This window comes from Myxocyprinus asiaticus, chromosome 24 (genome assembly GCF_019703515.2).
Source record: "Myxocyprinus asiaticus isolate MX2 ecotype Aquarium Trade chromosome 24, UBuf_Myxa_2, whole genome shotgun sequence".
Lineage (NCBI taxonomy): Eukaryota > Metazoa > Chordata > Actinopteri > Cypriniformes > Catostomidae > Myxocyprinus > Myxocyprinus asiaticus.
The window spans coordinates 6,980,090-7,005,062 of NC_059367.1; the positions used below are offsets into that span (position 1 = coordinate 6,980,090).

At 36.4% G+C, this 24,973-nt stretch overlaps 1 protein-coding gene across 4 annotated transcripts in view; it reads left to right on the plus strand.

The window, feature by feature from the left end:
• LOC127415036 (OTU domain-containing protein 5-A-like) overlaps positions 1–24,738 on the plus strand; it is a 57,310-nt gene extending 32,572 nt beyond the window's left edge. Inside the window, exons 3-9 of one of the 4 annotated variants that reach the window (XM_051653511.1) lie at positions 12,394–12,458; positions 12,641–12,797; positions 12,961–13,109; positions 18,212–18,397; positions 20,325–20,532; positions 23,179–23,295; positions 23,912–24,715. In XM_051653511.1, the coding sequence (XP_051509471.1) occupies positions 12,394–12,458; positions 12,641–12,797; positions 12,961–13,109; positions 18,212–18,397; positions 20,325–20,532; positions 23,179–23,295; positions 23,912–24,033 (1,004 nt within the window). In that variant the 3' untranslated portion in view covers positions 24,034–24,715. Of the gene's footprint in view, positions 1–12,393; positions 12,459–12,640; positions 12,798–12,960; positions 13,110–18,211; positions 18,398–20,324; positions 20,533–23,178; positions 23,296–23,911 lie in introns of all 4 variants that reach the window. The other 3 variants (XM_051653510.1, XM_051653514.1, XM_051653512.1) reach the window with 3 other exon arrangements.
• The last annotated feature ends 235 nt before the right edge of the window (positions 24,739–24,973 follow it).

Sequence of the window (24,973 nt, forward strand, 5' to 3'; positions counted from 1 at the left end):
TCAATTCTTACCTCTAGTTTTATTCAGATGGATTGATTTTACATTGTAGATGTGATGTAATGATGTGTTGACTTAGATTTATATTGTTCTTGGCAAATACCTTTAAAAAATACTTTAACAGGTAGTTAAAGGGCATTTCACCCAAAAATGACATTTCTGTAATCAATACTCACCCTCAAGCCTTTATGACTTTCTTCCATGGAACTCAAAAGATGTTAGGCAGAATGGCATCTTTTTTTTTTTTTTTCATACAGTGAAAGTGAATGGTGACTGAAACTAACATTCTCCCCATTTGAGGTCCACAGAAGAATGAATGTATACAGGTTTGCAACAAAATGAAGGTGAGTTAGTAATGACAGAATCTTTTATTTTTAGTGAACTATCCCTTTAAGAGTACAAGTCAATTCTTACTAGTTACATTAAAATTGGCTGTTTATTGTTGACAAAATGCATTGAAAATGCTAACAAATTAAATCCTGAGAGAACATTGCTTATGTACAGTTGTGCTCAAAGGTTTGCATACCCAAACAATATGCAAATTTTGAAATTTTGACATTGATTTTGAAAATATGACTGATCTGCAAAAAAAAAAAACTGTCTTTTATTTAAGGATAGTGATCATATGAAGCCATTTATTATCACATAGTTGTTTGGCTCCTTTTTAAATCATAATGATAACAGAAATCACCCAAATGGCCCTGATCAAAAGTTTACATACCCTTGAATGTTTGGCCTTATTACAGACACACAAGGTGACGCACACAGGTTTAAATGGCAATTAAAGTTTAATTTCCCACACCTGTGGCTTTTTAAATTGCAATTAGTGTCTGTGTATAAATAGTCAATGAGTTTGTTAGCTCTCACGTGGATGCACTGAGCAGGCTAGATACTGAGCAATGGGGAGCAGAAAAGAACTGTCAAAAGACCTGCGTAACAAGGTAATGGAACTTTATAAAGATGGAAAAGGATATAAAAATATATCCAAAGCCTTGAAAATACCAGTCAGTACTGTTCAATCACTTATTAAGAAGTGGAAAATTCAGGGATCTCTTGATACCAAGCCAAGGTCAGGTAGACCAAGAAAGATTTCAGCCACAACTGCCAGAAGAATTGTTCGGGATACAAAGAAAAACCCACAGGTAACCTCAGGAGAAATACAGGCTGCTCTGGAAAAAGACGGTGTGGTTGTTCAAGGATCACAATACGACAATACTTGAACAAAAATGAGCTGCATGGTCGAGTTGCAAGAAAGAAGCCTTTACTGCACCAATCCCACAAAAAAGCCTGGTTACAATATGCCCGACAACACCTTGACAAGCCTCACAGCTTCTGGCACACTGTAATTTGGAGTGACGAGACCAAAATAGAGCTTTATGGTCACAACCATAAGCGCTATGTTTGGAGAGGGGTCAACAAGGCCTATAGTGAAAAGAATACCATCTCCACTGTGAAGCATGGTGGTGGCTCACTGATGTTTTGGGGGTGTGTGAGCTCTAAAGGCACAGGGAATCTTGTGAAAATTGATGGCAAGATGAATGCAGCATGTTATCAGAAAATACTGGCAGACAATTTGCATTCTTCTGCACGAAAGATGTGCATGGGACGCTCTTGGACGTTCCAGCATGACAATGACCCTAAGCACAAGGCCAAGTTGACCCTCCAGTGGTTACAGCAGAAAAAGGTGAAGGTTCTGGAGTGGCCATCACACTCTCCTGACCTTAATATCATCGAGCCACTCTGTGGAGATCTCAAACGTGCGGTTCATGCAAGATGACCAAAGACTTTGCATGACCTGGAGGCATTTTGCCAAGACGAATGGGCAGCTATACCACCTGCAAGAATTTGGGGCCTCATAGACAACTATTACAAAAGACTGCACGCTGTCATTGATGCTAAAGGGGGCAATACACAGTATTAAGAACTAAGGGTATGCAGACTTTTGAACAGGGGTCATTTCATTTTTTTTCTTTGTTGCCATGTTTTGTTTTATGATTGTGCCATTCTGTTATAACCTACAGTTGAATATGAATCCCCTAAGTTATAAAAAAAAATGTGTTTTGCCTGCTTACTCATGTTTTCTTTAAAAATGGTACATATATTACCAATTCTCCAAGGGTATGCAAACTTTTGAGCACAACTGTATATTAAAGATAGATAGTTATTATATTTCATATTAAGTATATTATTAATTTTATAGTATTTATATTACTAATAGGGATGCACCGATGTATTGGTTGCCGATATTTATCGGCCAAATATTGACCAAATTAAAACCATCGGCATATCGGTTATAAGTATGAAAACGCCCATATGAAAAACTGATGGCTTATTTATAATTAATTAGTAACACACATAAAATGTACAATCCTGTTCTCGTTTACGTTCTCATGTTAATGCAGAAAAAATTTAATAAACAGGCGTCACAGTTATGAAAGCAGAACATACCTAGGATACATGATGAGGGAAACCATCCAAAACACTTTGAAACCAGCAGAATCTAACTTCTGAGATATCGAAAATTATATATATTGGAAATTATTTTTTGTTAGAATAGTAAAAAAGCTTTTGTATCTTTATACATTTTTTATGCTTTCCTAAGTAAAACAGTGATCTGATGACAAAACATGATAAGTGGCAAAATATCGGGATCAGTATCGGCCTATAGTTTTTTTTTTTTTTTTGAAATCGGTATCGGTATCAGCCAAAAATGTTCATATCACTAATTACTATATTATTTTTGTTTATATATACATTACATTTTTCTAAAAATTGACTGATTCACATGGCAGAGAAAATACGCCCTGCAGCTGAGCAGTTCTGGTAGCACACAAAGTATTTTGCTATTTCTGCCTTGGTGCTGTATTATTATGAGGGAGCACCACGACATGAAAGGCTGCAAAATTAGATTGCTGCATTATGAACGTGTAACATGTGGGAATGGTTAAAATTGTGCGCAATCCTTGTGCCAAATATCAGGCCCTGAATAAGTCATATTTGTTTGGATGAACAGCATTGTAAAATAGCTAATAGATTTTACTTGTGACCTTACATCAGTTGAACTCTATATTAAGTTGTAACATCAAACAGCCTACACTTTATCTAATTCCATATATTGTTTGCAGAAGAATTGTGATTTGTCATCCTTATTAATATATTTAATTATTACACTGGTGTGTTTTATCATAGTTTTTGAATAAAAGCTTTGCAACATGCCAATACCCCTTAACCATGTTAACATCACTGTAATGCACGGCCTTTCATGGCTTATTGCTTTAAGTCCAAAGTCTGAGACCACTTGTGAAAATACTTCCATTTTGCAATCTTTTCTAATTTAGTACAACATTTCCATTACAAATTATGTTAGCATAGCAATTTGAGTGAAGATTTTAATTTCAGAATTTCTTAATATTCCATTTGCTTTAATGACATTAAAGTGAGATAAAGTGACATAAGTGTGAATTACACAAGTTTATGCAAAACCTGATCCTTGTTATCCAGCATGATTTGAGAATGTTCCAAAGAACATCTTGTGTGCTTCAATGGAATCAAGGACATCTGACTTTTTGTACAAAGGAGTTAAAATGGTCAATGTCACATTTGCTTGCATTTGATTAAAGGAATGTTTCAGGTTCAATACAACTTAAGCTCAGTTGACTGCATTAGTGGCATAATATTTATTACCAAAAAAAATATTTTCAACTCATCCCTTGTTTATCCTTTAAGCTCTGAAGGTGTTTTTTTTTGTTGTTGTTTTTTTTGTTTTTTTTTTTAATTTGGAATGCCCAATTCCCAATGCGCTCTAAGTCCTTGTGGTGGTGTAGTGACTCATCTCAATCCGGGTGGCGGAGGACGAATCTCAGCTGCCTCCACGACTGAGACCGTCAATCCGTGCATCTTATCAAATGGCTTGCTGAGCTTGTTACCGTGGAGACAGCGCGTGTGGGGGCTTCACGCTATTCTCCACAGTATCCACACACAACTCACCACACGCCCCACCGAGAGAGAGAACCACATTATAGCAACCACGAGGAGATTACTCCATGTGACTCTACCCTCCCTAGCAACCGGGCCAATTTGGTTGCTTAGGAGACCTGGCTGGAGTCACTCGGCACACCCTGGATTCGAACTCGCGACTCCAGGTGTGGTAGTCAGTGTCTACTTGCTGAACTACCCAGGCCTCTGCTCTGAAGGTGTTTTTAAAGATTTCTTCTTTCAGTAGCATGCCCAAGATTAAAGGCTTATAACTTTACAAAAAAAAAAAAAAAAAAAAAACAAAGAGGGTCAATTGTTTGGTATCGTTTTTTTTTAATGATATAAATTGTTATAAATTATGAAACTGCTGAAAAATCACAAAAAAAACTTTTGCCAAAACATAACTTTTTTTCTTATTTGACATTATATATCTCAGGGTGTAAATAAGGTAGCTCTGAAAAACAGCTTTTGTTTTGTTCCCAATCATGTCACCTGTAACACTGTTACGACAAAGCAATCAAAAGTTATAGCATTACAAAAATAACTTATCCTAGTGTCCAAAAATGTTTCCATGTGTCCAAAAGCCTCTAAACAAATAAAAAATAATAATTGTACATAAGAACTAACTACACATGCAATACAACAATGACTAAAGGTATGCTGTCTTGGGGTCCTGAATTAACAACAGCAACAAACTATATCACCTTACCTTACTATATCTAAACACACTGGGGTCCAAAAGTCTGAGACCACATTAAAAAAAAATTCCCCCATTAATTTGAATGTTTATAGACTGGCCCCATTCACTTCCATTGCAACTGCAAATTGTTTTTCTTTAACCCTTTAAGCTCGGATTGGCCCGCAGAGGAATAAATGATTATCAAAATATTAATAACTACAGTCTTGACCACAAAATAGGTATCATTTAAAGCAGGGGTTCTTAACCTCAGTGGGCATTCAAAGGATGCCAGGGGGCGCTGAGAGCAAATTAGCTGATAGGGGGGCGTTAGGTTACAAATGGGGGGTGTTAATCAGTCATGTTAATCAAATCTATCGTCAGTTTCCTATTTGCATTAAAATGTTTATCTAGACTCCATTATACGGGTTGGTATGCATTTGTACCGCAGTTCATCTGATTCTGAAGTCTAGCAACGCATCTGAAGTATCTGGTTTATACGGCTCAATGAACAGAGCAGCACGAGCACAAAACAGGTGCGTTTTTACTCACAGACTGGTCTCTAGCTCTTAAACGCGCACCTCAGATCATTGTAATGCTGCGAGAACCAGTGAGAAGCACAGCGCGAGACGTAGAAACCATTTGAATTCGGCACAAAATTTTACACTGTAAATACTAATAGTGATCTTAAATTATAAAAAAAATTGTTTACTCAACTTTAGCTTAAGTTTTTACTATTCTTACTAGTTTTAATTAAGTTACTGTTACTCTCTAAATCCTAAAGTTGTCATTAATAAAAACATTTAAGTGGTACTAATTAAACAGTACTTGAAATGTCACATTGTGGAATCATAACTAAAAAAATATACATTATTTAAACTTTGGCATACTACTAACTAGTACTACTAACTCAAAATTATCAAGTACAGAAATGCAGCTGTGTGGAATACCCATAAGCCCTTGCACTTGATTAAATTATGTATGTTTGTTTAAAACAAGGGAACTTACACCGATCCCCCTCGTGCCACCTAAACAGCACCAACCCGCATCTCAGAATAGCATTCTGAGATGATATTTTTCTCACCACGATTGTACAGAGCTGTTATCTGAGTTACCGTAGACTTTGTCAGTGCGAACCAGTCAATTTCTGTTGACCTCTCTCATCAACAAGGCATTTCCATCCGCAGAACTGCCGCTCACTGGATGTTTTAAATTCTAGAGACTGTTGGTTGTGAAAATCCCAGGGGATCAGCAGTTACAGAAATCCTCAAACCAGACTATCTGGCACCAAAAATCATTCCACGGTCCAAATCACTGAGATCACATATTTTCCCCATTTCCATTATAACTGAAGCTCCTGACCCTTATCTGGATGATTTTATGCACAAGACTTCTGGCACGCAATTGGCTGATTAGATAATCGCATGGATGATTGTTGGTGCCAGACGGGCTGGTTTGAGGATTTCTGTAACTGCTGATCTTCTGGGATTTTCATACACAACAGTCTCTAGAATTTACTCCGAATGGTGACAAAAATAAAAAACATCCAGTGAGCGGCAGTTCTGCAGATGGAAATACCTTGTTGATGAGAGAGGTCAACAGAAAATGGCCAGACTGGTTCGAACTGACAAAGTGTACGGTAACTCAGATAACCGCTCTGTACAATTGTGGTGAGAAGAATATAATTTCAGAATGCTATTCTGAGATGCCGGGTGGTGCTGTTTTGGTGGCATGAGGGAGAGCTACACAATATTAGGCAGGTGGTTTTAATGTGGTGGCCGATTGGTGTATGTAGAAAAATAATACTTTTTTGTTAAAAAAAAATGTATGTAGTTTTAATTCTTATGACTGTTGTTGTTGTTTTGTTGTAGCTGGTTGATAATTGAGATTTTTGTTAAATCACCATGAGGGAATTTACTGAGAAGTACTGAGTAGAATCCAATGTACCATATGGCTATCCTAGAGACAGTCATAAATTCTTTTACATTGTATAATACATGTTATATCCCAATTTAAATAATTTAATCAACACAACGATATTTTAATCACAGATGAGTTAAGTTTACTTGTAACTAATTAACGTTACTTAATTTTTTAAGTTAAGTTTACTTGAGCCAAATAAGTATGTTTACTTAGAAAAAGCATGCAAACCAATTGCCTTGAAAAATCTAACTAAGGTCAACTAATTAAGATTTTACAGTGTACATAACCACCTTTGAATTTACTATAGTAACACTAACTGTACTTTAGGCAGAAATAGATTCTTAATACATATCACATCACTACTTCAGCTCTATTAAATTTGTCATAGGCTACATTAGGGGAGTGAGGAAATATAATACATTTTTGTTACAACTTTTAAATGTTTATATTTTGTATTTATTGTTTTTACATGCTTTTAGAGTAGGCCTACTGTTTGTAATTACAAAAATGCCATAATTTTTTTTGAAAGAAATCATGTTACATCTAACCATGGTAGTGAAGAAGATCCATGCTTCCATGTGCTTACTATGGTCTTGTTACAAATACCACTGTTAAAACGATAAAAAATAAATGAATATATACATTAAAATTTTCATAAGGGCAAATGCAAAATACACTATTTTTTTTTTTTAGATTAAATAAAAATGCATAAATCCTATTAAAAAAAAAAAATAGGCTAAAATTGTTTTTGATATAACTGGTTTTGTTTGCCTTCAGAAATTCCAAGAGATTACTAATTTGAATCAATAAGAACCTGGTGAAAGGAGTTCCAACTCAGTCACACTTTTAGAATAATTTAGTCACATATATTTGGTGTTAACTTTTTACTATGCATTATGACTAAAATGGAACAAGTGCTTTGAAATTTGCAGACAAATCAAAAGTGTTCTGTTTTGATCATTTATTAATAGTTTTGCACTGTACATATTATTGTAACCGGTAAAAACATGAAACTGATCAAATAGCCATGTGTCATATATCATTGGAAAGTTCTCAAAGAGTAGAATACAACCAGCCTATTTGTTTTACTCAGACAAAAATATAGTGAGTGATAGCTAAGTACATGTCATTGACATACATATAACATGGTGTTGCTTCTAAGCCATGTTTTTGCTTATAACGTCACAAAAAATAAACAGAACATAAAATATCACATTATACATTACTTAGAGGAGAGGATTCCTGTTAAAACAAGACTACACATAATGTAATAGGATGCATCATTAGATAATCCACACAAAGCACAAAGTGCACACGGCACATAATTTCCAATCAGGCTAAAAACAAGTTCGCTTTCCTGGATCAGATGACATCATCGGAAATGGTGTAGTAAGTTGTCCAGCTTCATAGAATGCTAAACCAATCATATTAGGATTCAGATCGTTGCAACCAAAGGTGGAAGTCATCCACATATGGGCAGAGAGGATCGTTCATTCAAATTACATATGGCCACCAGGAGATGGCGCCAAATACGTGACACAGACTCAATGATGGCTCAAATGACACAGAATGGAACTGAATGAGATCTCGTTACTCATGCCTACATTGCTCTTCTCCTTCTAGTGTCCGTATTGTGTTCATATGACGCATTTCTTGCTGTTGAAATGCGTGAATGGTGTTCCTCATCTTCTTCCTGGGAGACATAACAGATTCCCTTTACTCACCCATTGTGACGTCACAGTGTCCCTGCTTTCTGAGGATAAACCTTATCAATGGCCCCCAGACCTCAGGGCAGGGCTAACTCTCCTCTCTTTTCAATAAAGGAAAGCTGGGCCCGCCCCTTTCTTTGAATCACACACACTGGTTACCATCGAGACGCTATCTTAGGCCTACATTAGTGGAAGCATGCTTGTGGTTTAGCTTTTGCTTGGTGGCCCTCTTCTCTTTTCTCATGAATTCTATCAATGCTAGATCTGCCTTTTCGTGGTAGACCTACCCAGTGAAATTTCTCTGTTCTGCTTTTTTTTTTAGATTCCGCTTGTTCTCATCAATGTGACCGCTGGCGGCGCAAAGGTCAACAGCCCACTTTTGATGTCAAGAAACGTACTATTGTAGAGCAACCAGATGTGTATGTCTGTGCTATAGTGCGGTATCATTGCAGTGGGCTTTGTGTTTTACTGGAAATTGAGACCCAGTAATATGATTGTAATGTCTCTATGTGCTACAAGAGTCCAAATAAAGATTGCTAAAACTGTATGAAGTAGGCTACTTAAGCTCAGAGACCCTGGAGTTCATCTTCAATACAGACCATCAACATACGACATAGTTTTTTCCACCTAGATCATGAAAAATGATGCACATGATGAATTATTTGGGTTGCTTGGTAAGGCAAGCATCACTATGGGGGTCACATTAAGCTAAAATGCTTTAAATTATTTTTTTCACATCAATCTACACTCCATACCCCATAATGACAATGCAAAAAGCAGATGTTTGATAACTTTACAAATTTATCAATAAGAAAAAACTGGAATATCACGTTGACATAAGTATTCAGACCCTTAACTCAGTACTTAGTTGAAGCACCTTTGGCAGCAATTACAGCCTCAAAACTTTGCGGGTATGATGCGACAAGCTTTGCACACCTGGATTTGGGGATTTTCTGCCATTCTTCTCTGCAGATCCTCTCAAGCTCTGTCAGGTTGGATGGGGACCGTCGGTGGACAGCCATTTTCAGGTCTCTCCAGAGATGTTTGATTGGGTTCAAGTCCGGGTTCTGGCTGGGCCACTCAAGGACATTCACAGAGTTGTCCCTAAGCCACTCTTGCATTGTCTTGGCTGTGTGCATAGGGTCATTGTCCTGTTGGAAGATGAACCTTTGGCCCAGTCTGAGGTCCTGAGCGCTCTAGACCAGGTTTTCATTAAGGATATCTCTGTATTTTATTACATTCAGCTTTCCTTCAATCCTGACCAGTTCCTTAGTCCCTGCCGGTGAAAAACACCCCCACAGCATGATGCTACCGCCACCGTGCTTCACCGCTGGGATGGTATTGCGCAGGTGATGAGTGATGCCTGGTTTCCTCCAGACATGACGCTTGGAATTGAGGCCAAACAGTTCATATATATATGGAAATAAAAAATAATTTTATTTTTTGGGAAATCACCATTATGCCAGAAATGCAGTTAATTTAGCTTAATATTTATCTAACCCCAAACACGTGCAGTCAGACACCATTGTGCCACACATGGCATCAGCACTAACATTGAGCTGTTTGGTATTCAAATTTGGGTTGAAATCGGGAAAGTAACGAAGGCAGTATTTATTACACATGAGTCAGAATAATGCAAATGGAGCAGAGGGGGATTCCCTGCCTCTCCCCCGCTGCACCCGCCGACGCTTATCCATCCACACCCCAATGTTATGAGTGGAAAGGGTAAGGCAAGATGGAAAATACCAACAACATGCCAAATTGGGAACCAAAAGCAGACCGAACCGTCAGCAGCTGTGCTCCTGTTGCATGTGAGCTGCAGCAGACAGTTTGAAATGTCAGGGTCCTTTTGAAGGGATAGTTCACTCTAAAATGAAAATTCTGTCATATTTTCTCACCTTTACTCATTTGTTCCAAACCCATATGACTTTCTTTCTTCCATGGAACACAAAAGGAGAGTCACCATTTGCTTTCATTACATCAAGTTTGATTTATCGACAGACCATTTAATTATTACTGTAAAGCACTGCAGTTGGCACACCAGTAATGAGTGATCGCTCTGTGCTTTCTTTGGAAATTAATGTGATCTGAAGGTACCTGTCATTCTGTTCCAGACAGAAACAATAGTCTGCATTTTTTGGCAGGTTCACGTTGTTTCTGAGTTAGCTATTGATGTTAACCCCTAGGTTTGTTTGATGTTTCTGTAAGTTAGTTTCTTGACGTTGTTTGGAAAAGTGGTCTGAAATGAATGCTTGAATACAACGAAGCATGGTAATTTTCAGACGGAGTCTTGATCGTTTTAAATAACGGATGGGAAGCATGTTGGTGCTAACATTGCAATTTGGTTTTAAAGCTACTGATATGAATTACCTTTGTTGAGAAACACTTGTAAAACTCTGCAGTATTTAGAACAATAAAAACCTTTCCTTAATGCTCTTTCGACTGTTGTAAATATTGTAGGTCAAACAAGAACAAAAAATGCAGTCTTACACAACTATGTAAGCTTAATTCATTTAGTTTCTAAACTTTAAAATCCGTGCCAAGTTGAATATTCTACCTATTGTTTGTTTGAATCTTTGCAACCAGAGTTTCTGAACCAAAAACAAAATTTCCACTTTCTTTAAACACCTTTTTCCATCGAATCCGATAAGGTTCATGGGCCTTTTTGTTGAACTAAAAAAGTGCAAATGTCTTTTAAAGGATCTGTTTTGCTGTGTTTGAACTGTCATTTAGACCTTTTTTAAGTGCAGCTTCTATGGTCTGTTTAAAAGTGTCACAACAGAAGTAGGCCGGTACTGCGAAAGGGGAAATTGACTAAGAATTCTCAGAATCTTTGTGGGTAGTGGTCATGTGACTAGCCGGAATGCTCTTTGAGGCTGGAGCTCATTTGCATATTGCCGCTTTTGGAAGGAAAAGGTGTCAGCCTCCGAAAGAAGCTCATATGCTCGTTTGTTTACATCTGCAACATTTATTTGGGCCCCTAGTCTTGTTTTTCATCATACATTTGCAGAGCGGGTCGTGCAGCCTTGCATGCATGACAAAATTTGCCTGTTGTCAGGCTCTTAGGATTACTGATTAATTGCCTGTACACCATAATTTAAATGTTAAAAGAAAGAACTACTTGCAAATTTCATGCACCTACAATGACTAGATCTAATGACTAACAAGATATGTTTTTGTTTTTTTTCAATGCACCCTTTTGTCTTTCAGTGTATTAATTTGTTTTTTTCATAGTTTTTAAATTGAATTATTTATTTATTTATTTATTTATTTATTCTTGGTTGTTGTTTTTATCTTGTTAAATTAAACACATAAATGCAATTAAATAATACAATGCAATAATAAACAATGTTCTTCAATTGGCATGAAATATATATATGCACAGATCATATTGTGTGTATTGGTATAGGTTATTTTAATGCTCAAAATTTAAAGACTTGAATTTTCATAGACTGTAATGTTGCATTTCTGCCTTAAATGCAGAATAAATACAGCATTTGTTTTTTCATTATTTAATTTAATGCATTTATTAAATTAGGCCTATACTTTGTGTTATATTACCCCTGAATTAATAATAATAAAAAAAAACATGTAACATTGCTGTGATGGGTTTTCAAATACAGCTGCTGATAGAGTGATTTAATTAAGCATCTTTTTGTCTTCTAAAAGCCGTAATCTATCTCTCCCAATTTTCTCCTCTTGGAAAGTCGTGGAAACATAAAAGTGGATTATTTATTTTGCTGTTGGAACTTTTAGGAATGCAAAAATCATATTTGCTGTGGTCTTTCTTTCACAACTATAAAAGTTTACATGTACCCGCTACAGTTTACATTCACCTTCCAAACACGTAAATGGGAAAAGGGTCTGTAAAAATGATAAATGTTCTTAACTGACATGAAATACTGAATGTATACAAAGGTAACATTGTGCTTGCTTATAAATAACTCTTGTAACTAACTTAAATTGTCTAAAGTTAAAGACATAAACAAATTATGTGCAAAAAATCTAATGCAATTAAAACATGAACTTTTCTAAACTGTCTTGAAAGGAACATATAAAGAAATAATATTGTGTTTATTTTTATATAACTCTAGTATCATCTTTTTTCTGCAGCCGATCAGGTTTACGGAGACCAAGATATGCACGAAGTCGTCCGCAAACATTGCATGGATTACTTGGTATGTACTTTATCCTCAAGAGTATAAAGCAAAATAAATATTTTAATTTGATTATAATTATTATTAAATTCATTCAGATTCTGTATGTATTTATGTATGGTGTCATTTAAAAAAAAAAAATGAAAAACTGCAAGCTAAACTTCCCTAAGGACTAATACATTTGAATTTTATTTCACTTACAGATGAAAAACGCAGACTACTTCTCGAACTATGTGACAGAGGACTTCACTACATACATCAACAGAAAGAGGAAGAACAATTGCCATGGGAACCATATTGAGATGCAAGCCATGGCGGAAATGTACAATCGTCCAGTGGAGGTTTATCAGTACGGCACAGGTGAGCAGAGTACAAGGCCTAATTTGCATTACAGTGTCCATATAATTAGATGTGCTGTATCTGTATTCCACTAGTTTACTTTGTAGTTGTGTTACTAATTTGTATTGAAACCTGCATATCTTTTTCAATATGTTTATGAATAATTTTCGATGTCCCATTTTAGAACCAATCAACACGTTCCATGGCATCCATCAAAATAATGATGAACCAATCAGAGTTAGTTACCACGGGAACATTCACTACAACTCTGTGGTGAACCCCAACAAAGCCACGATTGGAGTCGGGCTTGGACTTCCTGCCTTCAAACCAGGGGTGGGTTCCTATAGCTGCCTTAACAATACAAAAAAAATTGTATAACATGAAATGTTACAAGACGCGATGAAATTGCTTGACAAGCTCATTTTTTGCTCCTGTGTTGATGTATTTCCTGGTTAAAACAGGAATTTAGGGAGGGATATATTGAATGGTCCTGCCTTTTTAAAATAATAGCGTATTATCTTTAGCTGTGTCTAGTCAGAGACACGTGGTATTAGTGGGAGGGACATTTTTATTCTAGAGAGCATTTTATTGGACAAAAATAGATACGCCCCTGAGTGCAAGATGACTCATCAATATTTTTAATTAGTTTTTGCGGCATAGAAAAGCTGTCAATTTGAAATATTTCTGTCTACTAAAAGTTAATTTGGTAAACTTTTAGCATATAGATGACCTCAAAGCTAACAGACATGGACCAAAAACTAAAAAAACTCCGATATTAATTTGATAGGGTCTTAAAGGATTAGTTCACCCAAAAATGAAAATTCTCTCATCATTTACTCACCCTCATGCCATCCCAGATGTGTATGACTTTCTTTCTTCAGAAGAACACATTTGAAGAAAAATAGAAAAAATATCTTAGCTCAGTAGTGATGAGTTGGATGGTGATCTGACCACTGAAGCCCCAAAAAGAACACACAGTCAGCATAAACATCATCCATAAGACTCCACTGATTAAATTAATGTCTTCTAAAGTGAAACGATTGCTTTTGGTGTGAAAAAGATCAATATTTAAGTACTTTTTAACTATAAATCATTGCTTCCTGTCAGCAGCAGTACGCATGTGATGCAATCGCGTTGGCACTTTCACGCGAGAACAGATGCACGTGCAGCACACCCGGAAGAGCGGCGCTGTTTACAACTGAGTTGGAGGAACGCTGTATAAAAGCTTAGTTGGTTTTGGTATAGATCTGCATTTGTATCTGTTTGTTTACTTACAATGGTGCATTTGTGTGCTCATCCTGGATGCCTCAACCGAGAGAAAAACGTGAGATTACGTCTGAACATGCCAATGCGAATACGTTATAAGACAGACTGTGTGAACTCCACACTCTAGTGAATGTGCATACTGCTGCTGAGCGGAAGCAATGATTTATAGTTAAAAAGTACTTAAATATTGATATTTTTTCCACCAAAAGCGATCGTTTAGCTTTAGAAGACATTAATTTAACCAGTGGAGTCATATGGATGATGTTTATGCTGACTGTGTGTTCTTTTTGGAGCTTCAAAGGTTTGATCACCATCCACTTGCATTTTAAGGACCTACTGAGCTATGATATTTCTCTTCAACTGTGCTGCTGAAGAAAGAAAGTCAAATACATCTGAGATGGCATGTGGGTGATTAAATAATGAGAGAATTTTAATTTTCGGGTGAATTTTGAATTATAAGTAAAAAAGCATAAAAGAAAAAACATATTTTTCATTATTTATTTATTTTTTTTAAAGAATGAAATCCATTTTAAATTCTTTTTTAAAATGTACCACTAAAATTTCATTCAAATAAAGAAAATTTTTACTTTATTAAACAATTCTAGATTCACAATAAGACTTCTTGTAACATAAAATGACCTAGCCATTACTGAAGAAGTCTTTATTTTAAGTGTCATTTAAGTGAGACTAGCTGGCGATTGTTTGTGACTGTGGTGCTTAATGTATTAATTTGCCCTGGTTGACCTCGCTCGATGTCACTATTGTCTATGTGTATTCTTTTGCATGCACCTCCAATTGCCTGTACATGAGTTCAGTAGAACAAGCGGTTTTTGACATGTTTACATATTTTACAGAACATTACTGGTACATTTCTTGTTGCAATGTTCTATATTACTTGCCCAGGAATGTGTAGCAAAATCATTGTGGTTTTGTGAATTGGGAAGTCCATTGAAAATATTGTCTAGTTAAATAGGTTCCCCTCATTCAATTGCGACCAGTCAGTTTTGTCAGCTGATCCGTGTTTGCAGAAGAGTTGGAATTTGGCAACAATCGTCATCAAAGCCACAAAGAGATGACAAAGTGTGACCAGCAGTGTCCTGTTTCCCAGACTGCTCTGCCTGGAGAGAGGGGGGACATTCCACATGTCCCCCAATTTTGGGGGAGCCCTATTAACAGCACACTGTTTTGTTTAAGTGCCAAATATCTTGTGATAATTTAAGCAGAGCAGCATCAAAAACACATCTTGCCTTCCTATTAAAAATAGAGGCACAGTGAGTGTGTACTGGGAACTCTCTGACTAATTTGTGACTAAAAGGGAACGCCAATGTGATTATTTCCATTATCACTCTTTAAACAGAGCATCGATCAATAGCTTTTTCATATTTTCCTTTATTACACTACCACCCAATAAAAAGCAAACATGAAGCGCTATGTGGGAAAAACCGAGATCTTTTTATTTGTGGGCTGTTAAGACAAAACATTGTCCAAAAAGTATAGAGTTTGTATCTCTAAAGCAAAGTGCCCAATTCCGATTATCTGTTTGAATTCAAATTTGAGATTAATTGGATTTTTTTTGTTAATGTTAATACGAATTTTTCTGAACTTGTGACACGCCTAAACTGTCCTGCATGCATTGAACACCCTATATTTTATATATTTAATTAGCATTTTATGTTTTAGATATGTATGTTTTATTTGATTTATTATAGTTTATTATAATGTTTTATAGTTTATTTAAAGTTAAATACATATAAATATAAACTATTATATACAAGTATAAATATAAACAATAATAGGTTGAGTAAAATATTTTAGACTTTATATAGTCTATAAAAGGTATAAAATATTTTACTGAAATGTAATAAATTATGTTTATGATAATGATGATAATACAGATAATAGTTTTTTACATAGCACTTTTAATGGTAGCTTCTCAAGGTGCTTTACATAGAAAAAAATAAGACAAAATAACAAAAGTATCAAATATTTTATTAAAATGTAAACTGTTTTTTAATTTATTTTGTATTTATAATAATATAAGCTTTATTTTTATATTGTGACTAAAGGAAGCTTCTCAATTCACTTTGCATAGGAAAAAACAAGACAAAATTAAAAAAAATATATACACAACAAAAAAATTATCTTAATATATAAGCATAAATATAATTAATATAATACATTTTCGTAAAATATTTTATACTTTATATAGTCTAAAGTATAAAATATTTTACTAAAATGTAAATTGTATTTTTAATAAATGTTTTATTTATAATAATAATAATATAAATGTATTTTTATATTGTGACTAAAGATACCTTCTCAAGTCGCTTTACATAGGAAAAAACAAGGTATATAAAATAAAAAAAGAATAAAGTGTACACATTATAAACATATTTCAAAAGAATATTAATAATAAAACAAAACACAAAACTAAAGCAATCGGGTAAGTTTTAAGATTGGATTGATATACTAGGAGTCAATGCTTTAATCATATAAGGCACTCAAATGTATTTATGAGGTCTAATGACTTGCCTCCATTAAGGTTAAAGTGTGCAATTATGAGGAATGATGAGTTAGATTGACATACAAATTGCATGAATTCCAACCTGAATGTTCACACTGAATCATATTGTACAAAATCAGGTATGTAACCAATTTATTTAATCATATGTAATCAAATCAAATCACTTTTATTGTCACACAACCATATACTCAAGTGCAACAGTGGGTGAAAGTCTTAGGTGCAGTTCCGAGCAACATAGCAGTCATGATAGTGATGAGACATATACCAATTTACAATAAACATCAGATTTACACAACACAATTTATAATCTAATATACACAATTACACAACACAATAATAATAATATACAATGTACAGCATACAATACACACAATATAGAATACACACAATACAATAAAAATAGTATATATAGTATATATAAAATATACAGTAGGTTGTATTGTACTGTATTGACATTCAGGCTGTCGGTTGATAGTCAGTTGCCAGTGTGTTGTTAATTATGACAGTCCAGTGTGAGATAATAAGATTAATAAAGTGCAGTGCTGATGTATATTGATTGTGAGAGATCAAGAGTTCCAAAGTCTGATTGCTTGGAGGAAGAAGCTGTCATGAAGTCGGCTGGTGTGGGTCCTGATGCTGCGATACCGCCTGCCTGATGGTAGCAGTGAGAGCAGCCCACGGCTCGGGTGGCTGGAGTCTCTGATGATCTTCCGAGCTTTTTTCACACACAGAATATGTAAATGTCAGATTCAGTGTCATTTTTGCTGTACATATTGGGTCTGTTCCAAAACTTAGTGAGCTGCCTCCCACCTGCATAGGCACCTTCCTTTTATGGCAGCATCCTAGCCAACATGACTTATCTGGAATGCTCTACATAGACTCTACACAATCACTAGGTTTTGGAACAGAGCTATTGTGTCACATGTGAGAGAGAAAAAATAAACTGTAGTGTGAACATAGGCAAATTCAGACGTCTGTAGGGTGAATTTTATTGCTACAGTGAGGAAACCCAAAATCAAACAATGAAATACTCAAGTGATGATGGTGTATAACTCTGGGACTTGATCTTATCGTCCAAGAGTTCCCCAATATTATGTCCAGTTAGTTTAGTGTAACAGTCTGGGTGAGCATGGGCATGCTGTTCTAGAGCTAAGGACTTGTATTCCACATCATTTTCATCTCTTACAGATAGAAAATAAGACAGTGAGAAAAACAATAGAAAAATACACAAAGCAGGGCACAAACAGCTATGTTGATGTTAGACTGTTATCATCCAAACCTTCCAAACTCCGAAAGTTCCACTCCACATTAATGTAGATTAAATAGCAAATATGTTCTGATTGATTGCAATTGAGTCACAGCGCACAGCAGTTTTACATTCATTGTGGACAGACGAAACATCGTCGCATCTTGTCAGGTTAGAACACATCCCGTAGGAAACAGAGCAAGTAGAATATCTGTCAAAGACGCTCAGAAAGCGTCTCTTAAAAATGATCTATTGCTCAATTTGCTCAACAATGTATTGCTCTTCTCACAGGACACAAGTGCTTGAGCACAAAGCATTCTCACCTGTCACCTGTGGGGTGACACTTTGGCCTTTCTCCTCTGCCTCACTCTCTCTCTCTTTGTCTTGCTCTCTATGCAGTTTGCAGACCAGTCACTTATGAAAAATGCCATTAAAACGTCAGAGGAATCCTGGATTGAGCAACAAATGCTGGAGGACAAGAAGAGGGCCACAGATTGGGAAGCCACCAATGAAGCCATAGAAGAGCAAGTGGCCAGAGAATCTTACCTACAGTGGCTTCGAGACCAAGAGAAACAGGCGCGACAGGTATGAAAACACCAGCAGATGTTATTTTGACCAACGTTTTAAATGCTTATCCTCTGAACTACCTAACAATATGCATCGTACAGTCAAAAATTGTATTAAAATTCTTAAGAGAATGAAAAAAATTGCATACCAAAATAAGATTGTTAGTAGGTGTCAATTAGTTGATGTGTCATAATTACCTCACGAAAACCTTAGGCGTCATTAAAGGAGTATTCCGGATTTAGTACAAGTAAAGCTCAATCGACAGCATTTATGGTATGATGTTATTACCACAAAAATGTATCTGGACTTGTCCCTCTTTGAAAAAAAGCAAAAATCTGGGTTACCGTGAGGCACTTACAATGGAAGTGAATGGCGCCAATCTGTAAACATTAAAATACTCACTGTTTCAAAAGTAAAGCCACAAGAAGTAAACAATATGTGTGTTAACATGATTTTAGTGTGATAAAATAGCTGACTTGTCCCCATTCACTTTCACTTTAAGTGCCTTACTCTAACTGTAAGAAAAATAGGGATGTGTCGAAATTATTTTTTGTGGTAATCAACATTATGCCGCAAATGCTGTCGATTGAGATAAACTTGTATTGAACCTGGAATATTCCTTTAAGACTACTTAGGTTATTATTTCTGAAAGTCATGCATAACCCGCCTGAGATAAGTGATGATTGCTGCTTTGGTTAAAGCTAAAATGTGTAATTTCTGCGGCACTAGCATCTGTTTTCAACCAGGTTTCCCAACATTACCTTGTCTACCATTGAACGGTCAAACAGATAGTCCCGCCCCAAACTCGTTCCAATAGTTCAGCCAATGTTGCTGTGTCGGGCTGTTCGGGATGCTCAAACAAACAGAGCAATGTTTTGAAAGCACCACAGTGACACAGTGTTTACACTTTTTGAGGGAATCAGCCTATGAATGGCTTACTTATGGTTGTCTTGTCTTTGCATATTAAGCTGGGATAGGAGAAAGTATTTTAACAGAGAGAAAATTACACTTTTTTTCTTTTTTTTTTTTTTATTTGGAATGCCCAATTCCCAATGCGCTCTCGTGGTGTTCTCATGGTGGCGTAGTGACTCGCCTCAATCTGGGTGGCGGAGGACGAATCTCAGTTGCCTCCGCGTCTGAGACCTTCAATCGGTGCATCTAATCACGTGGCTTGTTGAGCGTGTTACCGCGGAGACATAGCGCATGTGGAGGCTTCACGCTATTCACCGCGACATCCACGCACAACTCACCACCGAGAGCGAGAACCCCATGTGACTCTACCCTCCCTAGCAACCGGGCCAATTTGGTTGCTTAGGAGACCTGGCTGGAGTCACTCAGCACACCCTGGATTCAAACTCGCGACTCCAGGGGTGGAAGTCAGCATCTTTACTCGCTGAGCTACCCAAGCCCCGAAAATTACACTTTTAAAAGAATGAAAATAAATTGACGGTCCATACAATAAAAAATCCATCATATGTGTTCAAACTGCTTAGGTTATTGCTTCCAAATGTCACACATATTTTACCAATAGTATCAAATTGTGCAAACTGTGTGGTTTGCGTTTTCACACTTAAACCAACTGTGAAGAAGACCCCTTTTCAGAGAAACAACAGCCCTTCTTATAAATCAGTCTTTGAGCTTAACAGCAGCCTGTCATATAGAAACTGATAAAAAATAAACTTGAATTGTGCTTCTGAATCGAATATTTTTATATTAAATACAAAAAACTATGTAAACTTGCATTACCAGTCAAAAGTTTGGACACCGTTAATTGAGTCCAATTTTTTTGACTGGTATTGGTATTGTATAAAAAGTGGTTACGAAAGCATATTTACTACTTCAAATGACAAGCTCCGAAGCGAAAGTTGTAAGAGTTTGATTATGGAGCCAGATCGCTTGTTATTAGTGAATGAACGCGTTTTGTTTACTTTTCTTACTCCGCCAGCCTCGTAAAGCCAGCGCTACGTGCAGCTCTGCCACTGCTGCAGCTTCCAGTGGTTTGGAAGAATGGAATGCCCGGTCCCCGCGGCAACGAAGCTCCGCCCCCTCTCCGGAGATTCCTGATCCCTCGCACTCGGACACACCCGCTAAACCCCCCTCCCCGGCGGGAGCGGCCCTTGCACTATCCAAACCCCCATCGCCATGTGCACCAGGTCTGTTATCAATGCAATTACAACTATCAGTGTGTAACTGTATGATGCATTTCCTCTGCAAGCCACTTTATAGTGTAAATGGCGTTCACAGATACAGTGGCAAGAAAAAGTATGTGGACCCTTTGGAATTAGCTGGTTTTCTGCATAAATTGGTCATAAAATGTGATCTCATCTTCATCAAAGTCACAAGTATTGACGAACACAATGTGCTTAAGCTAACAACACACTAACAATTATAATCTTTCATGTCTTTATTAAACACATCCCTTTAAACATTCACAGTGCTGTGGAAAAAGTAAGTGAACCCTTGAATTTAATAACTGTTCGATCCTCCTTTGGCAGCAATAACCTCAACCAAGTGTTTCCGGTAGTTGCGGATTACACCTGCACAACGTTCAGAAGGAATTTTGGACCATTCTTCATTTCAGAACTGCTTCAATTCAGCCATATTCTTAGTATGCCTGGTTTGAATGGATCTTTTGAGGTCATTCCTCAGCATCTCTATTGGGTTAAGGTATGGGCTCTGACTGGGCCACTCCAAAAGTTAGATTTTCTTTTTTAGAAGCCATTCTGTAGTGATGCCCTTTTTACACCATACATAGTGCTGCGTGTTCTTCCCAAATAAATCAACGTTAGATTCATCAGTCTTCTAAACATTTTTCCAGTAGCGTTGTGGTATGTCATGGTGGTCTTTGGGAAACTTCAGGAGCGCAGCAATGTTTTTGTTGGAAAACAGCGGCATGCCAGTTTAATGTTTTCTGTATAGTAGACTCATGAACAGAGATGTGAAACAGTTCCAATGATTCCTTTAAGTCTTTAGCTGTCACTCTATGTTTTGTTTTTTTAACTCATTGAGTCATCTTGGCTGGATGACCACTTCTAGGGAGAGTAGCCACAGTACTAAATCATCTCCATTTATAGACAATTTGCCTAACTGTGGACTGATGAATATCTGAGCTCTTCGAGATAACTTTGTAACCCTTTCCAGCTTTATGCAAAGCAACAGTTCTTGATCGTAGGTCTTCTTAGATCACTTATTTGCGAGGCATGGTCCACATCAGCAGATGTTTCATGTGAAGAGCAAACTCAAAATATTTGAGTGCTTTTTATAAGTCAAAGTAGCTCTAACCTACATCTACAATCTTGTTTCATTATTTGGATGCCAGGTTTGCCAACTCCTGGCTCTAATTAGCTTTTGTTGACGTCAGTAGCCTAGGGGTTCACATACTTTGTCCAAACTACACTGCGAATGTTTGAATGATGTATTAAATATGTACAAGAATAATACAATAATGTGTGTTATTAGTTAAAACCGATTGTGTTTGTTGATCATTGTAACATTTTAAGACACATTTTTAGATAAATGTAAGTAATTCCAAAGGGTTCATATACTTTTTCTTGCCACTGTATTTGAACTCTACTGTCAAGAAAATATCTTGTTCATATTTCACCACAAAATCAATAGAAAGAATTTAGAAAATATTTTTTGCTTAAAGAAAGGGAGTTAAATTTTCTTCCAAACAAATGAGGTTTTTATGGTTAATGCACTATCCAGTTTTAAGTTTACAAAACTTACCTACCTCCCTACCCTAAACCTTAAACCTAACCGATAGTGTCTTAAAGCAAATATGAGATGAAAAAAAATGTGGTGCTTCATTGAAACTTCTGGCTCACGTGTCGACTCGCATGCTCTTCAGGACTCATACCCCCGGTGCAACGCTGTATCAGTTAAGCAACTGCGCAATTTGATTGCACTTTGAACAAGCTTGTAAATGTAGTTGATTATGCAATGCAAACGTTAAAATGACTCGTCTTACAAAAAGTAAAAGTGTTTAGATGTCATAAGGTAGCATTGTGTTAGGAACAGGGCGAAAAGCAAGTGTTTATGAACTGAGAATCTGCTGTTTTACCCTTGGTTTGTGTGAAAGGGAATAAAAGTAGTTGTTGTTTTAGCACTTATATTGTTCATTATATTGTTTTGTTTTCTTTCCTAAAAAGGAAATGCAGTTTGACAAGAAAATAAGTATACAGTCAAATTTCAGCACTTTGAAAATCTGTGATTAAGCAATTTAACTATGAAAAATGATGCGATTAAAAATTATAATTGATGGACAGTACTAATTAAAATATTCTTTATTGTTATTGTTTTATATTGTTGTAATATTACTGTATTACAGTAATGGGAATCTAATGAGAATCATTATTAAGAATAATAGGAAATACAAAAAACTCAAAAGTAAACGTCTATATACTTTATGATAATGACAATTTGTGGGGAAAAATGTGTTTAACTGTCATGAAAATACTGTTGCAACACAAATAAAATCGCAACCTTATTTGAACAATTTTTTAAAAATGATTTTTTTGTGCCTTGTTGAACATATCGTGGCAGTTTCCTGGTGAAATGAACACTAGAAGTGCTACAACGACAATTAATTTTCTTTGTTTTCATAATCAATCTTAAGTCTTCAAAATATGCTTTGTTCTCTTTATGCTAAATATTTCACCAATTCATTCAGAGTTCACCCATAAACTCTCTGCAGTGGAAGCCGAATAGATTAAAAAAAAAAAAAAATCTCTGAACTTCACCAAACTTTCTACTTCCAACTGAAAGATATACATGTAGTACTCTATCTTGCTTGCCAGGTCCCAGTAACCAGGCTTGTGTTGGACCAGACAGGCCCACCTCATCCTCTCTGGTGTCTCTGTATCCAGCATTGGGCTACCGGGCCATTATGCAAGAGATGTCCCCTACTGCGTTTGGTGAGGAAGTAGTTTTGTGCTCGACTACTTGCCTGGCTGAGTCACTATAGGGCCCAGAAATCAAGTTAATCGTGGCTCTCTGTTCTATGTGATGTGTGTGATTCAGGGTACAGCTGTGTGAAATGCATCAGATCCATCCAGAAAGCTACATGTACAGTCATTATGCACAGTTAAATACACTTGATTGCAGTTGAGTATCGGCACACCCCAGCTAATGCTGTCATCTGTTTGTTTTGGTTAAGAAGTTAAGAAGGTGGAAACAGGGAGTGGATGGCTCATATTCTTAGTTCTTCTCATGGGATTTTTACACAAACGTGAACTCTTTGTATTGGATATATGATAGGGATAGGTCCGGGATGTTTACAAGCCGTCATCGTGTTGCTCCAAACCCATATGACAGCCTCAGTCCCCATTCATTTTAATTGTATGGGGAAAAAAATGCAATGAAAGTCAATGGTGACTGAGTCTAATATTCTGCCTAACGTCTCCTTTTGAGTTCCACGGAATAAAGTCATACATGCTTGAAACAACACGAGGGTGAGTAAATGATAACCTAATGTTCATTTTTTGGGTGAATTGTTATATCATGTGTTGTGTTTCTCTTGTGTTGCAATAGGTTTAACAGACTGGGAAGATGATGAGATATTGGCCTCAGTCTTGGCTGTGTCACAACAGGAATACCTCGATAGCATGAAGAAAAATGCCACACATAGAGAACCCTCCCCGGACAGCAGTTGATAAAGGAGGGTTTGAAGGCACAATCTGCAAGGAGGCAGATACATGGGGATCAAACCAATCACATTCTCTCCATCATCATGCAATCCACCCTTTCCTTCTCCCTTCGAACACCCATCCCTCTATCCATGCATCACTAGCCCGAGCCATCCAGTCAAAATGGCCCGTTGTCGTGATAATCGCCTAACCACTCCTTTATTTCTTACGCCATTCACACCGCCATTGGACTTCTTTAGGTGCATGTGAAAATAAACACGACTGATATCATTATAGAATACACAGGAAATTGAAAATTATTGAAAAAAAAATGTCATACTTTATCCTCATAATAATTGATTAATATAATCTTGTTTTATTTTATTTTATTGTTTGGGATGAAAATGCTCTTTTTTTTTTTTTTCTTGGAATAAAAAAAGGAGAACTTTCTGAAGAAATGTCAGTCTGTCTTGCTGTATTTTCTGTGCCATGCATATCACAAACAATATGTAATGTTGAAGATTACATAAACTCTACAAGCTAAAAGTTTGGACACACTTGATTGAAACCTTTTAAACTAAAGGCTTATGCGATTATAAATTGTGCCAGAGTATTGGTTGAGAAAATGCCCAAAGCCTGCAGCAGACAGAGCTGTAATTTAGGGAAAGGGTGACTACATGAAAGGAGCCGGGTCAAGTTTCTTACAAAATACAAGAAAGTTTTGACTTGTTAAACATTTGCTGGCCACTACATCATTCCCATACTTCCATTTGTGTCATTTAATAGTTTTGATGACTTTACTATTAAGCTAAAATGTGGAAAATAGTAATAATAAAGAACGAGTTTTGACTGGTAGTGTGAGTGGTAAGGCTTTGCAACTTGCATGCAATGCCGAACTGTGCACCCAGTTTCCTGTCTTAAAAGATCTATTAGACACTAAATTCTGGTTAGTCAATTCTTGATATAA